General features: G+C 36.5%; 1 protein-coding gene across 1 annotated transcript in view; it reads left to right on the forward strand.

The window, feature by feature from the left end:
- The window catches only part of ITGAV (integrin subunit alpha V), a 92,733-nt gene that overhangs the window by 63,676 nt on the left and 11,602 nt on the right, over positions 1 to 17,455 (forward strand). Inside the window, exons 15-24 of the mRNA XM_086719108.1 lie at positions 308 to 415; positions 2,158 to 2,216; positions 3,724 to 3,878; positions 5,588 to 5,725; positions 10,073 to 10,140; positions 11,983 to 12,130; positions 12,656 to 12,748; positions 15,303 to 15,382; positions 15,757 to 15,837; positions 17,102 to 17,207. Coding sequence (XP_086575234.1) covers positions 308 to 415; positions 2,158 to 2,216; positions 3,724 to 3,878; positions 5,588 to 5,725; positions 10,073 to 10,140; positions 11,983 to 12,130; positions 12,656 to 12,748; positions 15,303 to 15,382; positions 15,757 to 15,837; positions 17,102 to 17,207 — 1,036 coding nt within the window. The remainder of the gene's footprint in view (positions 1 to 307; positions 416 to 2,157; positions 2,217 to 3,723; positions 3,879 to 5,587; positions 5,726 to 10,072; positions 10,141 to 11,982; positions 12,131 to 12,655; positions 12,749 to 15,302; positions 15,383 to 15,756; positions 15,838 to 17,101; positions 17,208 to 17,455) is intronic.

Below are 17,455 nucleotides of genomic sequence, written 5' to 3' on the forward strand. Positions count from 1 at the left end.
TAACCATTCTGCTTTCGTGGACTGAGTTCAGATAGGATGGCCACTTGTCCCGCTTTGCCTGGAACTGCGGGATTTACCAGGATGCGGGACTGTCAGTGCTAAAGTCAGGACGGTCTTCAGCAAACAGGGACAGTTTGTCATTCTGTGTTTAGATTGTTTTTATTCCTTTTGCTGTTATAAACAATGCTTTAGAAAACGTTATATATACAAAAAATGTAAACCTAAAATGCTTAGATCAGTCTAATATTGTAAATAACTTTTTGCTTTCCTTTCTTTTTCTTTCTTTCTTCTTTTTTTTTTAAACCAGGGCCAGACCAGTTATAACTGTAAATGCTGGCCTTGAAGTGTACCCTAGCATTTTAAATCAAGACAATAAAACCTGCCCATTGCCTGGGACAGATCTCAAAGTTTCCTGGTAAGGGCATTAGTTTAATAATATTTACTATTGTTATTATTGGTACAGTCATTATGAAAACAATTGAAAATGAAGGGGGGGCTGAAATATTGCAGAACAGTTTCTGTGTGTATTACTCTCTTTTCATAGATTGGATTATGGAAATGTTGTTCCAGAGTAGATATGTAGAAGGCTCTAAAAATATGCTACAAACTACTATAAACTTCATTAAAAAAAATGATGCATGCTCAGTGAATATATTCAAAAAGACGAAAAAGCTAATAAGATCTCAGAACTCATTTATTATTTGATTCTAAACAGACCCATGAACAGTTGTATGAAAAATACATTATTTATTATTATGAAATATTATTAAATGTTAAATAATATTAAATCTATAAGTAGTATATTACCAATATAATATTCTTCTTGTTCTTCTTGTTCTTCTTGTCCCCTAACTAGTTTCTAAAGAAAAATACAATTTTTTGTAAGTTTAATATCGGAATTCTTCTCTAGTCCAGTGTTTCTCAAGTCTTCATTATTTGCATGCTATTTTTTGCTAGTGTATGATTTTTGCTATACTTACATTCTACCTGTATTTATAATTAAAATAATTTTTTTCTTTAAATCAATTCATGTTTTACTTAAAAATATTTTAAAATAATATGGAGAAACCCCAGTACCTTTCTCATACATGTCAAAATAAATATAAAATTAAGAAAAACCTTGGCCCATATACTAGTAAAATCACCAAGAGTACCTCACTTTGGGGAACACTGTTCTTTAAGTTCCTTGGTTACTCAAAAATCAAAGAACTTTTACAGATGCAGTGAGGAATGATTAGAAGCTGGGAAAATTTTACTTCTAAGAGGCTAATGAAAAAATAATTCTGATTTTGTCTTCAAATTGTTATAGTTATTAGAAAACATTTTTCAAAATTTTATTTCTTTCATTGGATTGCATTAAAAATTTAGTAACATTTTATCTTATATTGATTGGCAGTGAAGTTTTCAAGATTTTAGCTTTAAGTTTTATGGCCTTCCCTTCAATCACCCTGCCTGCCCCTGTGAAATTGCTAGTAATATATTTAAAAGTATGCTAATAACTGTAAAGCTTTGAATATACTAACCAGAGCAGTAGCTTTTGTATCTTTTTGGTTATGGCACATTGTATGAAATACATTTTGCATCATAATCCAGTAAATACATGTGTGTAATTAAAACAAAAGTTCCATGAAATCTTACCCTTCAGTCAGTTTTATTTATTTGATTTATTTTTTTAAGATATTGGTTGACACAACCCACTGAACTGATTTCATGACCCATTAAGAAATCATGAAGAACACTGTTCTAGAGGAGCTTTCTAATTAAAGGAAGCTTGGTGGGGGCTTTAAAAAAAAAAAAAAAAGAGATTATTTTACGTCTGGCCCATCCTTTCTCTCACTTAGATTTATCAACAGATTCTATAAACTTGAGAGGAGGTTCAGAGATTCTTTTTTTTTTTTCTTTGTTTTGTTTTTTTTTGTTTGTTTTTTTGAAATGATGATACCATGAAAGGAAAGGTGCTTAAATTACTGAAGGATGAGTTAGGACATTCTGTGTATTTTGTGTTTCATGTTTCAAGAATGTTATTATGACAAGAAGAAAGATATAAAAGGCTTCACTATATAAACTGTGCATTAGAAATATGAGATTTGGGGGTGATACTCAGCAATATGTTTAAACTGGATTACAGGATTTGTATATATTTTTATTTCTCTACAGTTTTAATGTCAAGTTCTGCTTAAAGGCAGATGGCAAAGGAGCACTTCCCACGAAAATTAGTAAGTATTCTATGGAAAAATTACAGAATGATTCTGCATATACAGCACTTAAAAATGTTTCAGGATATTTGAATAGTTACTCAAATAGTTGTTATCGTTGTTCTTTATTTGGATATGTATGCTTAAAGGCACCTAGCATTGCAGCATGATTACCTTGTTGACTCTTAATTTAGATATAAATACATATTTATTTGTTGACATTGTGAACAGAATAGCCCATTGAATGGTAAAGATAGCCTTCAGAAAGTTAAACACTTACCAATGAGAGATAAATGAATTCTAGGGGAAATAGGTATCATTGTTTATAAATAGATGATCTACTGGAAAGTTCATATTTTATGTCTCAGAGAAACCCCCAGCAATCTAAGCAGCAGAAATGCTTTAGATATAGTGGAAGACGGAGAAAAAGTTTGGGCCATCCAATTTACCCACACGGCAAATTCCTAACTTGACTCTTCCTTTCCAACATATGGTTTATATGGTCCAGAGAGCAAGGCAGGAGAGCTAAGTAATTGTAGCCAAAATTGGTCATTGTTAGTGACAAGTGCTGAGAAGCCACCGCAAAGCAGAAGAAGAGGACTGAGTTTGCTGGGTGTGTGTGTGCATGGAAGTTCACATAGAGTGGCAAGGTGGGGTCTCTGGAAGATGACTAAAGACCTGTAGGGAATGTCTGGAGGGGTATTTTGCACAGAGGAAATGGCAATTTCAAGAGGCCTGAGTCAAGAGCATGCTTAGTGTGTTTGACAGACACAAGGAGAGCGGTGTGGGTGGGTAGAACAGAATTGGAAGCAAAATCACCCTGCGTTTTAACCCAAAGTTAACATGAGGTTCAACATTTAGAGAAACTTAGAAACTTGGTTTTAACGTTGAAGAAACTACTTAAAGAAGAGCTGAATCTTAGAAGGAAGTCACCCTAACACTGTGCTTCAGACTATTGGTTGCATGTTCGCTTTAATAGAATTCTTGATCTAGTCAACTATATTAGGTCACCTGCTTCACGAGGGACATATTTATCTGACAGTCTGATATGGTAGCTTCATTAAAAGTAGTAGTTGCAGGTGATTCAAACTGTTTATTTGTCATAGTGTTTAATAGAATCATATGGGTGCATATTAGTAAATATTAATCGCAGTCAGTGGGAAATTGCTGCTACTTGTGTTAATGGCGGGAGTTGTAATTCACATATATTTCGTGCTCTGAACTTCTTCCTCTCGGCCTAAATTAAAAGAAAAAATTCCTCTTGCATCTGATAGTTATTTTACTACCATCATTATCTATTGTATGAATTAATATGTGGCTTTACTTTGGGGATAGTTGGATTAATTATTAATTAGCAAATATTCAGGATTAATATGTTGTAGTCTCACTACAATGTATACACATTTTTAGTGAATTACAAGGAAATTGCTTCTTAAGGAATAAATATCTTTGTTTACATGAAAATTCTAGCTATCTAGGACAGAGAGGTGTTCATAACGATTATATTAGTTATAAATCCTTTGTATAGATTTCCAGGTGGAGCTTCTTTTGGATAAACTCAAGCAAAAAGGAGCAATTCGACGAGCACTATTTCTCCATAACCGGTCCCCAGGTCACTCCAAGAACATGACTATTTCAAGGGGGGGACAGATGCAGTGTGAGGAACTAATAGCATATCTGCGGGTAAGAGATACTTTTCTCCTTCATTGTCTTTTACTTTTTACTAATTTTTTTCCTTTTCATCTAAATGACTCTCACTTTGTGTGAATTTTTGGGTATTAAATCAAAAGGAAAACACAGAAGAATACACTTGAGGAGGTTTAGCTTTTTAATGTATCAAACCTGAGTAATGGATTTTTGTTCCTGACAAGCTGGATATTTCAACTGGTCTTTCTGCGACATTGCTACTGAATAAATTATAACAAACCTATTTCTTAAATATTGCTAGACTCTCAAAACATAAAATAAATCTCCACAGTCCAAAAAAATAAAAATAAAAAATCAGTTAAAAAACTACATTGGCAAAATTTGACTTGTGACTTGTGTGCAAATATGTGAGCCAGAGTGTCTGGGGAAGGATGAACAGTAATTGCGGATACCACTGGCACAGGAATTCAGACTCATCTGGGACTTTTGCAAGCCAGGGGTCTGACTTGAGCCTCCTACTTGCCATTATATAGAAGAATACACACACACACACACACACACACACACACACACACGTATATGTGAATATATCTATATATATTCATTGTTTTTTTGGTAAAAGCAAAAACAAAAACAATCCAAATAACCTTTGATAGGAGAATAGATAAATACATTATGGTTTTATTATTATATGATGAATATTAATAGTAAAAATTAACCTCAGCTACTTGCAACAGGATGGATAAACCTTAACAAGAATGTTGAATAGAAAGCACATTACAGAGGGGCGCCTGGGTGGCTCAGTCGGTTAAATGTCCGACTTCGGCCCAGGTCATGATCTCACGGTTCGTGAGTTCAAGCCCCGTGTTGGGCTCTGTGCTGACAGCTCAAAGCCTGGAGCCTGCTTCGAATTCTGTGTCTCCTTCTCTCTCTGCTCCTCCCCCGCTCATGCTCTCTCTCTCTCTCTCTCTCTCTCTCTCTCTCTCTCTCTGTCAAAAATAAATAAAAACATTAAAAAAAATTATTAAAAAGAAAGCAAGTTACAGAAAAATGCATATGACCTCACTTTTAAATGAACAAAAAAGGAAAAGCAAACAGAAGAACACATTGTTTAAGGGCATATACAGTGGAGTAAAACTACTGAAAATAAATGAGAATGGTGTACTTAAAATTTAGAATGGTGGTTACCTCTGAGAAGAAAGGCCGAGGGAAGAAATGAGAAGGGAGTACATGGGTAACTTAAAAATTATTGGTAATATTTCGGGCACCTTGGGTGGCTCAGGCAGTTAAGCATGTGACCTTTCGTTTCGGCTCAGGTCATGATCTCCTGGTTTATGGATTCGATCCCTGTGTTGGGCTCTGCACTGGCCATGTGGAGCCTGCCTGGGATTCTCTCCCTCCTTTCTCATCCTCTCTGTCTCAAAATAAATAAATAAACTTAGAAAAATTATTAGTAATGTTCTAATTCTATTGGCTGTGGAGTGCCTGTTTTATTAACATGCCCTTGTATATTTTTGTATGAATCAAGTATTATAAACAAAAATTGATTAAGCGTCCTTGCTGAATAACCAGTCTTTTTGGACATTCTATTCTTACTCTTATATAATTGTAGTTTTTCAGAGTTTTGGTAGAATTGGATCAAGGTCGAACATGGCTGCCTTTGTACTGTGCACTTACAGATTTTTCCAGATACTTTGATGTCGTAGACTGATGTTATCATTGATTGGACGCTTTTCTGTTTCTAGGATGAATCTGAATTTAGAGACAAACTCACTCCGATTACTGTTTTTATGGAGTATCGGTTGGATTACAGAACAGCTGCTGATGTGACAGGCTTGCAACCTATCCTTAACCAGTTCACTCCTGCCAACATTAGTCGACAGGTACTGTATGTACTATCTCCACTTATCACTAATTTTATACTTTAATTCTTTTAAAGTCTTACACTTCATATTTTTAAATATCATAAGGGATTGCTTTTTAAATGTTGGTTTCTAGTCAAAGTCAAAGGGGAAGGTATCTGAATTTTCAGGTCAGAGATATTTGAAGCCACTCAGAACTTAGTTATATGTAGAGAAAGACAGGGTCATATTCATAAAACAGTAAAATAGTTCAAGGAAAACAAAGTGCCAATGTATTTATATACTATTTTAGTATTTTGCTGAATAAGTTTTATATCTCTGTTTTCTCTGATTTACATTTTAATTGTAAAAAATAGCATATGTATACACATATGTATATGTAGTATGGAAGTCATTCTTTTCATCAAATCAAACAAAATTTCTTAAAGACTATATTACAATATTTTTAAGAAAGTCCTGTGTAAAACCCATGTATTCAGATATTGCATTTCCTATTTCTTCCGCTTTTTTATTGCATGTTTATACTGTTAGATTAATAGTTCTACTCCCACAGAATACTTTACCCTAAATTTAGGTTGTTATATCTTCTTTGTCTAAGTTACTAAGGTCTCATGCTTTTTTATTTGTAATTTGAGAAGACTGTGTAAGGCAACATAAAGCGAATTAAAATATATTTTAAGTCTTTATTATTTAACAATTTTTATATATTTATTTTTTATTATATTTTATATTTTAACAATTATTTTTATATTTTAACAATTTATATTTTTTACTTTGTACACATTGTATCATATATAATGTATATATATACTTTCTGCCACCAGCAATAAAGAACTTGAAAATGTAGTTCTTTATTAGTTCATATTGTGTATATTTCTTATTTTTTAAAAAAAAATTTTTTTTTTCAACGTTTTTATTTTTATTTTTGGGACAGAGAGAGACAGAGCATGAACGGGGGAGAGGCAGAGAGAGAGGGAGACACAGAATCAGAAACAGGCTCCAGGCTCTGAGCCATCAGCCCAGAGCCTGATGCGGGGCTCGAACTCACGGACCGCGAGATCGTGACCTGGCTGAAGTCGGACGCTTAACCGACTGCGCCACCCAGGCGCCCCAATTTCTTATTTTTAATGGATATACAGTATTTTGTTAATTAACAATTTAATAATGAACATCTGAGCCTTTTAGGATCTGTCATTCAGTTTTATACTTTTTGAAAAAGTTGTGACTTGACCTTTTACATTATGTGTTTTGATATAGGAGTTATGATTATTTTGTCTTTATAATTATAGAATTGTTAGCGTTAACATTACTTTTGAGTAGCTTACTGAGATCATCAGTCTCTTTAATACCAATCCAGTTTTAAAGTTACCTAAGTAAGTAGGATAACTTTTGAAAACCCTTGGAGAGAAATAATAACTTTAATAATAATAGTTAGCTTCCTTTCCTTCTCTTCCTGCTCTCCTTCATTGTTGTGTCCTTTGTGTCCTTCGTATGTTTCAACAGTGCCTGTGTATACAAGAGAGGCATGCTCTCTATGCATGCTTAGCTTTATTATATAATCTTGTTTCTATGTTAATTATCCATCCTTTGTTCCCATTATTTACTTCTTTCTAAGATGGGTCCTTCATTTCACTCGTCATATTACAGACGTGTTTTACCACACTTTCTCCATAGAGTACTGCTGTTCCATACAAATATTAACATGAGCCACATTTGTGGTTTTAAATTTGCTAGTTGGCAACATTTTCTTAAGGTAGAAAACAGGTGCAGTTAAACTTAATAATATAAAGTTTGCTAGCACTGCTGTCATGAAAAACCACAGATTGGGTGGCTTGTTTTAAACAATAGAAATTTATTTTCTGATGGTTCTAGAGGCTTAAAGTCTGAGACCAAGGTGTCTGGCAGGGTTGGTTTCTTCTGAGGCCTCTCTCATCAGCTTATAAATGGTTACCTTCTCCTTTCGTCTTTACACGGTCTTCCCTCTGCGTGTGTCTTGTCCCAATCTCCTTATACATTGTGTTGCATGAGGGTCCACCCTGATGGTATCATTTTATGTTAATTACCTCTTTAAATACTGTATCTCCAGGTAAAATCACATTCAGGACTTCAGCATGTGAATTTTGGGGGGGGACACAGATCAGCCCATAACAATACCCAAGTTATTGTCATTCCAGCACATAATCCATTTAAAAATTGTTAGTGAAATATTTTATATTCTATTTTTTGCTGTCTTCAAAATCCAGAATGTATTATATGATTATAGCACATCTCAATTCAGATGCTAAATATTTTTTCTGTATTTGGAATTCATATGGTTTATAGTTGAAGAAGTAGATTCACATACCCAAGTTGTTTTAACATACTAACAGTTTTCCAGTAATGGAATTAAGTATCAGTTTTTAAATTTAAATTTAAATTAATTAAAATTGAATAAAATTTGAAAATCAATTCTCAGCTACCCCGAGACCCCTTTCAAGTGCTCAGAGGCCACATGTGGCTCACTGGTGGCTATTGTAATGGACAGGGCAGCTGTTGAGTTTCCCTCTCTGTAGCCTAATCCTTTGCAGTTAAGAGACCAGAGTGCTTTCTGTAGGAAGAGTGGCTTTTTTTTTTTTTTCCTGCCCTCCATTTATTTGTGCAAATGTAGATTAAGTTCTTACCCTGTGCAAGATGTTAAATATAGAGAGATTTAGTTCCCTATGAATGGAAGGCATTGCTGTGTGCTTTTCCATTTCTGAAACTTATTTTTCTTTTTCTTTTTTTTTTTTTAAATTTTTTTTCAACGTTTATTTATTTTTGGGACAGAGAGAGAGCTTGAACGGGGGAAGGGCAGAGAGAGAGGGAGACACAGAATCGGAAATAGGCTCCAGGCTCCGAGCCATCAGCCCAGAGCCTGACGCGGGGCTCGAACTCCCAGACCGCGAGATCGTGACCTGGCTGGTCGGACGCTTAACCGACTGCGCCACCCAGGCGCCCCTGAAACTTATTTTTCTAATAGCTTTAATACTGTGGTTACACCAATGCCAGCTAAATCCTTTTTCTTCAGTGTATGGTAGCAGTTAGGCAAATATCCCTTTGCCACAGTATTATTAATATTTCATACATATTTCTTATTCCAGACCTAACATACTCATCATTTTGAGTGGGTCTCTTAATACTCACCATATCACTAGTTACTGTTATTATCTACAAAATCTACTTTTTATTCCTAAACGAGTTTGGCAATGACTGTATCTGGTATGACTTATGGAATCACCACAAAGTTCTTGTAATAGTCCCAGCCCTTCCCCCTTTTCCCCTTTGTTGAAGCGCATAGCAGTTGCTTAACGTCTATGTCATTTAATTAATTCACGTATATTGTTGTTTCATTCCAATTAAATTGGCAGTTAAGATCTGTATCATGTAATTTTATTCCGTGTGGCTGTTTATCCCTTGTGATTTGGAAGAGGAAGCCTCTCATTATTTTCCCCCTTTAAGTCATTTTCTCTCTTCTTTTTGTCTGCCCCTGGGCTTGAAGCTCTTTGAATATTAACACTAGACAAACCAAGAATGGCTTCATCTTTTTCTCTTTCTTCTTTTTACAGTTTTTGTATTTCCTTCATTCACACTCTACCCAGTCTCTTCTGCTACTTCCCACTGTGTTTGTCTTTTGGGTGTTTCGTACCATTCCGTACCGCTCTAGCCTCCACTCTCTCAGCGCCAGATCTGAAAGGAGAAAATTCAGTTTTTGCTTATGTCACCCCTCCTGGGTTGGCTTCAGTGCTTCTAGTCCCTTCTCCTTCACCTCCTTCCAAGTGGCCACACATATTCTGGCCTCATTTTGTCCAGTTTCTGAAACCTTTGATCTGCCTGTCAGAATTGCTGCCATGCACCCGTAGCTCCTTATTCTTTGACACTCTGCCCCCATATTTCCAGGATGCTGGCAGAGGCATAGTCTGCAATAAGAAGTTCTAAAAGGGAAATTTGTTTTGCCCACGATCACACAAGTTAGCTAGTAGCAGCAGGTTCACGCTGAATCTTCATTTCTTTCTCATTTTTTTGAATCCTCACTTCTTGACTGTTACTTTCTCTCTACACGACACTTCATTCCCACACCATAACAGCTTAAGTTGAGATAGAACTGAAAGGTTCCAACTAATTGTATTATATCCTATGAATGTTTTTCTTCTTTTTCATTTTTGACTACCTACACCGACCTGTTTAAAAATAAGCAGCCATGACACCTTTTATGCAAATAACTTGATGAGTGTATATAAATATATGTGTGTATGTGTATATTCACATACATCCACGTATATTGATCTACACTGCAGATGTATCCTGTATTGGTGTTTTTTCACATAGAAAAAATAAAATGCTTTTTTCTAGGCCCATATTTTACTTGACTGTGGGGAAGACAATGTCTGCAAACCCAAGTTGGAAGTTTCTGTAGATAGGTAAGTGTTACTCCAAACAATAAAGAGCCTAACAAGAAATATAAATGGAAGAACACACTCTTCCATCCAAATATAGAATATCCTATTCTATATTTTAACATGAACTAGTTATGTTGAAGGATAATTCATGATTTTCTTTATAATAGTAAAACTATCAGTATTGAACTTTAAAAAGATATGCACTGTTTTCACTACTTGCCTTGGTTGACAGATGTATTTCCATTCAGCATGAGAAGTGTTACAAGGTAGCAGTATATCTTCTTAAAGATATATTTCATTGTAAATACCCTGTTAACTAAAGGATTCTGATTATTAGTAAAAAAAATTATTATTACATTTCTAAATGTTTTATTTTATTTTGGGGGCACCTGGGTGGCTCAGTAGGTTAAGCATCTGACTTCAACTCAGGTCATGATCTCTCTGTTCATACTGACAGCTCAGAGCCTAGAGCCTGTTTCAGATTCTGTATCTCCTTCCCTCTCTCTGCCCCTCCCCCACTTGCACTCTGTGTATCTCTCTCAAAAGTAAACAAACATTAAAAAAACGTTTTATTTTATTTTTGAGAGAGAGAGAGAGAAAGAGAGTGAGAGTGTGAGCAGGGGAGGGGTAGAGAGAGAGGAGGACAGAGGATCTGAGGAGGCTCTGCACTGACAGCAGTGAGCCCAATTGATGCGGGGTTCGAACTCACGAACCGTGAGATCTACCTGAGCCGAAGTCAGATGCTCAACCAACTGAGCCACTCAGATGCCCCTCTGATTAGTATTTTAAATGATATATAAATTTTATTTTTTTATTATTATATTTTAATTTTTTAATGTTTATTTTTGAGAGAGACAGAGTGCAAGTGGGAGAGGGGCAGAGAGCGAGGGAGACACGTAATCTGAAGCAGCTCCAGGCCGTGAGCCGTCAGCACAAAGCCTGATGCGGGGCTCAAACCCATAAGCTATGAGATCATGACCTGAGCAGAAGTCAGATGGCCAACTGAATGAACCACCCAGGCACCCCAATGATATATAAATTTTATTTAAAAAAATTTTTTTTTAATGTTTATTTATTTTTGAGACAGAGAGAGACAGAGCATGAATGGGGGAGGGTCAGAGAGAGGGAGACACAGAATCTGAAACAGGCTCCAGGCTCTGAGCTGTCAGCCCAGAGCCTGACGCGGGGCTCGAACTCATGGACCGCGAGATCATGACCTGAGCCGAAGTCGGACGTTTAACCGACTGAGCCACCCAGGAGCCCCCAAATTTTAAAGAATATTGTGAGAATCATGACAGTGATTAATTCGGCTTTATTTATTTATTTATTTATTTATTTATTTATTTATTTATTTATAAAGTTTATTTATTTTGAGAGAGTGTGTGTGAGTGAGCTGAGGAGCGGCAGAGAGAGAGGAAGAGAATCCCAGACAGGCTTTGTGCTGTCAGCTCAGGCCCAACACAGGGTTCAGCCTCATGAACCGTGAGATCATGACCTGAGTGGAGATCAAGAATTGGATGCTTAGCTGACTGAGCCATCCAAGTGGCCCTTATTCAGCTTTTAAGGAAAAAAAAAAATCAGGGAATTAAAAAGTACTACAAAGAGAAACAAAGTTACCTCAGTAATAGATATGACTGGTAGCAAGATGCTAGTGACATTAATGCTTTCTTTTACTGAGAGAAGCATTGGATTTGCACCCAATGTGCTATTTCCAGTTTCCTATTGAGCTGTGAAAAAGTCTTAAAATATCTTGAGACACTGTTGAACATGTCAGTGCTGTCTTGTGTTTCTCTTGTTTCTTGGAACAATCATATTCTCCCCGTGCAGTCTTTTTTCATTGTCTATATTTGTATTAACTTGTAGTGATCAAAAGAAGATCTATATTGGAGACGACAATCCTCTGACATTGATTGTTAAGGCTCAGAATCAAGGAGAAGGTGCCTATGAAGCTGAGCTCATCGTTTCCATCCCACCCCAGGCTGATTTCATCGGGGTTGTCCGTAATAGTGAAGTAAGCAAACTGCCTCTTTAAAAATCGAAATGCACTCATAGGTCTCATTAACATTAATAAGTTACTCCCCTATTTAGTGTAGTACGAGCTTAGCCATTCTACTTAAGGCTACATTGCTAGGCAATAGAGTGCCTGTCTTACATAATTCCTTTCAAGCCCAATACTTTGCATAAGGCACTGATAGGACATTTTTAGAATTGCTAGCGAAATACCTGAAACAAGGTTAGATAGATAAAGTGTCTAAAACTGTTCATCAAATAATTTGTTAGGGATAATAAGGTTATGTATCTAAATCCTCTAGAGATCCTTCAGAAACATCTTTACATTCGTCTGTGGCAGTTGTACACAATACCCACCCCCCATTTGCTCAAATGGATATATTTTTGAAACAAGAAACTTAACTATCCAATTGTATGATGTCATCTAGGAACTTCATAGTCTATGGCTTCTGCTTTTTTTGTTGTTTGTTTTGGTCATTAATTTATTACCTTTCCAATCTTTTTTTTTTTCTTTGACCTATCGAAGGCCTTAGCTAGACTTTCCTGTGCATTTAAAACAGAAAACCAAACCCGCCAGGTGGTATGTGACCTTGGAAACCCAATGAAGGCTGGAACTCAAGTAAGATGATTTAGCTAAATGGATTTTATTTTCCTTTAAAGAAAATAGCAAAATGGGTTTGTTCATAGTAAATTTTTAATAAATATTTCAGAATAATATCTTTAAATTGGTTTTGATTTAGAATGTAATGATTAGCAGAGTTTTGTCCGGTTTTGAGTAAGATAATAAAATAATGGATTGTGCTGCTACACTGTAGTCAGTAAGCCGTGTTTACAGTGCCTTCAGTTTGCTAAATGGATGAGAACATGGGTTAATAACTAAGGACTCAAATTGTAACTCTGGTATTTTAACCTAATGGATCTTTAATTTTTTTTTTTTTTTTAATGCTTATTTATTTTTGAGACAATGCGAGAGACAGAGTGCAAGCAACGGAGGGGCAGACAGAGGGAGACACAAAATCTGAAGCAGGCTCCAGGCTCTGAGCTGTCAGCCCAGAGCCCGATGCGGGGCTCAAACTCATGAACTGTCAGATCATGACTTGAGCTGAAGTCGGATGCTTAACCGACTGAGCCACTCAGGCGCCCCCATAACCTAACGAATCTTTAGACCTACTCTGACAAATACTAAGACTGTCATTATTACGTGAGATAGAATTATCTCATGAATTTGGAAGCCTATATCTTTGAACTGAATAGAATCAAAGAGGCCCGTAGTGTTGGATCGGGCTCCCCTTGAAGTGGTAGAGAAGGGAGCCCAGGAGCTTGAAAAGATGCGCTCAATGGGTCGCTTCCCAAATGCTCTAAAAAGTAAACAAAAATGTGTCTTGTAGAATTCTTAGTATCAAAGGAAAATGGGAATGTATTTCATGTTACTTTTTCAATAGGATTTACTTTAATAGCACGAAGACTTTGGTAATTTGAGATCTCTGATAATATGGGGCTACATATTCCATATTTATCCTTAAACAACATCTAACAGGAGAGATGTTGTTTAAGGGTACAGACTTGCAACTAGTGGGAAATAAGTCTTAGAGATCTAATGCACAGCATAGCGAATATAAACAATATTGTATAAACAATGCTGGGTGGCTCAGTCAGTTAAGTGTCCAACTTTGGCTCAGGTCTTGATCTTGCAGGTTCACGAGTTCGAGCCCCGCATGGGGCTCTCTGCTGTCAGTGCAGAGCTTGCTTCCAGTCCTCTGTCTCCCTCTCTCTGTCCCTCCCCAACTCATGCACTCACTCTCTTTCTCAAAAATAAATAAACATTAAAAAAAATCAAAAAACCCAATATTGTATTATAATCATCAACCTTGCTAAGAGACTAGATCCTTATAACCATAAAATAGGAATGGGGGGGCGCCTGGGTGGCGCAGTCGGTTGAGCGTCCGACTTCAGCCAGGTCACGATCTCGCGGTCCGTGAGTTCGAGCCCCGCGTCAGGGTCTGGGCTGACGGCTCGGAGCCTGGAGCCTGTTTCCGATTCTGTGTCTCCCTCTCTCTCTGCCGCTCCCCCGTTCATGCTCTGTCTCTCTCTGTCCCAAAAATAAATAAATGTTAAAAAAAAAAAAAAATAGGAATGGGAATTATGGGACATGGAGAGATGCTAACTATAGCTACAGTGGCAATCATATTACAGTTTATAAATGTATCAAGTCAACATGTTGTACACCTTACATTTACACAATGTTATATGTCAAATATATTTCAATAAAAGTTCCACATTTCTTTAAGAATATTTAACATTAAAAGTCATTATTATTTCTAAATATATGGTCTCTTAGGGAAGACGCCTTGAACAAAGTACCCTGAGTTGCATTTTTCCACATGTATATAATGATGTTTAACAAGTGAAATGCTTTTTATTTTTCTTTGCTTATGTTTCTATGTTTATTTCTGTGCTTTCTGTGTTTATTTTTCTATGTTCTCACGCTCTCTGGCCTTCTCACTCACAGCTCATCCAGTGTGGATGAGTTCAGGTTATTTCAGGTGGCCAGCGTCAGGCTTTGTAAAGTGGAAGGCAGCTTGATGGAAGTCCCCCAGTCTTGTTTTTATGTATGATGACTGATTCCCTAAGAAGTCTGCTTTCTCTTACCTTATTAGCTCCTTTGTTTTCTTTAAGGTAACAGCTTCCCCCCTGCGAAACTTAGGATAATGGTTGCAATGGAGTTGTAAGAGAGGTGGGGAAATTCTGGGTCCGGCCCTGCCCCTCATGCCTTTGGTGGCCAGGTTTTCTTGCTCTTTAAAACCCATTCACTTCTTGCTTCCTGATCCATTACAAGTTCAGTTGTTAACTTCCTGTCACCAAATCAGTGTATTTTCATTGAATCAACAGATATTTACTTTGCATTTTTATGAAGTTAATATCAGGTATTATGAGGAGATAGAATTATGTTAATAATTGTTTAATAGGCTCCTTTGTGGATTGGCCCATGTATATGAAATAAAAGATTTAATAGAAGATCAGATTTAATTATCTTTGTTAGAGTACTTTCAGTTTTATTATAAGCTCAGAAAAACCGTATTTTAGAAAAACTCGTTGATTTGGACGTTGGAATTTAAATTTCACTGATGAGACATTGTTTTGATTAACGTTACTATCCCTTCCTCCCCCTCCAGCTCCTAGCTGGTCTTCGTTTCAATGTACACCAGCAATCAGAGATGGATACTTCTGTGAAATTTGATTTACAAATCCAAAGGTATGAAAACAACTTGTTTTCAGTTCATATTAACTATTGAGGAAATATTCTTTGTCATAAATATATTATGTAAGATATTCTAAATGTTAAGGAATAAAACTGGCTAAAATTCCAGTACTTGACTATACCATTTTTTAAATAAAATTCCTATAACAAGAATAATTTAGTTAGTTTTGAGCTTGTGAAACAAAAGTAAAAGAAGTAAAATTTGATCATCTTTTTGGAATTAAATGCTAATGAAAATTATTTTTGTACGTTTTTTTCTTTCTTTTAATTTGTTCGTTTTTAGTTTCACTGCATTTGCCCCTGTACGTCTTAGATAAAAATTATGCTCAGTTCAGGCCTAAATATATCTATATTTTTTTCTTTTTCAGCTCCAATCTCTTTGACAAAGTAAGCCCAGTTGTATCTTACAAGGTTGACCTCGCTGTCTTAGCTGCTGTTGAGATAAGAGGGTCAGTATGATTACCAAGTTGAGTGTCACATTCTTATGAGATTTAAACTGCCTTAAATTTCTTTTTATGTTTATTTATTTTTTGAGAGAGAGAGAGAGAGAGACAGAGACAGAGACAGAGCACAGCCGGGGAGGGGCAGAGAGAGTGAGAGACACAGAATCTGAAGAAGGCTCCCGGTTCTGAGCTCTCAGCACAGAGCCCTATGCGGGGCTCAAACCCCCGAACTGTGGGATCATGACCTGAGCTGAAGTCAGACACTTAAGCGACTTAGCCACCCAGGTGCCCCTAAACTGCTTTATTTTTTTTTATTTTTTTTATTTATTTTTTTTTTTTTTATTTTTTTTTAAAATTTTTTTTTTCAACATTTATTTATTTTTGGGACAGAGAGAGACAGAGCATGAATGGGGGAGGGGCAGAGAGAGAGGGAGACACAGAATCGGAAACAGGCTCCAGGCTCCGAGCCATCAGCCCAGAGCCCGACGCGGGGCTCGAACTCACGGACCGCGAGATCGTGACCTGGCTGAAGTCGGACGCTTAACCGACTGCGCCACCCAGGCACCCCCCTAAACTGCTTTAAAATGCAGTTACTTTTAAAAAGCAACTAGGAGGCCCAGTAATTTCTTTTGGGGAGTAGCACTCATATTTCATGATACTTTTACTAGAGCTGGAGCTTCTGTAGAAAGAAGGACCTAGCTGTATTATTCCAAAGCTCCAAATATTTACTTGGTAACCCTCTGGAAATAAATCAGACATGGCAACAGCAGGCACAAAATAAGTGTATTGAACTTTCATGCAGATTGATTTATCAATACACCTGTTACAATTAGATTCAATACAGAAAAGTTTATGTGTAGTTGGATGTGCGTGTTCACATACATATAGCTTTTTCTTCCTTTTATTTTATTTATTTATTTATTTTTTAAATTTTTTTTTTCAACGTTTTTTATTTATTTTTGGGACAGAGAGAGACAGAGCATGAACAGGGGAGGGGCAGAGAGAGAGGGAGACACAGAATCGGAAACAGGCTCCAGGCTCCGAGCCATCAGCCCAGAGCCTGACGCGGGGCTCGAACTCACGGACCGCGAGATCGTGACCTGGCTGAAGTCGGACGCTTAACCGACTGCGCCACCCAGGCGCCCCATCCTTTTAAATATATATATTTTGTTAATTCTGATTTTATTCATGTGGATACAGGGTACTTTTGAAAATGAACTGACCATATCATTTTGGTATTCATGGTAGGTTTTCTTTGGTCATTGTTTAGAGTTTCAAGTCCCGATCATATCTTTCTTCCAATTCCAAACTGGGAGCATAAGGAGAGCCCGGAGACTGAAGAAGATGTTGGGCCAGTTGTTCAGCACATCTATGAGGTTTGCGGTTGTTGACTTTAACTGATACCTGGTAGAGAGCCTTTAAAGAGAAGAACAGATAGGCTACTTGTTAAAACAAAACAAAACAAAACAAGTTTGTTTAGTGTTTATGTAAACTCTGCATAGTTTAAGGATGTACGAGAGATTTATTTGAATTTTTTCCCTATTCAGAAGTTCCTCTTTTTAAGACAAGTAGCTTCAAGTGATTAAAGAATGCACTTCATACAAATTGTTGTCCAAAACCAATT

This window comes from Puma concolor, chromosome C1 (assembly GCF_028749965.1).
Source record: "Puma concolor isolate L17-30 chromosome C1, mPumCon1.1.hap2, whole genome shotgun sequence".
Classification (NCBI taxonomy): Eukaryota; Metazoa; Chordata; class Mammalia; order Carnivora; family Felidae; genus Puma; species Puma concolor.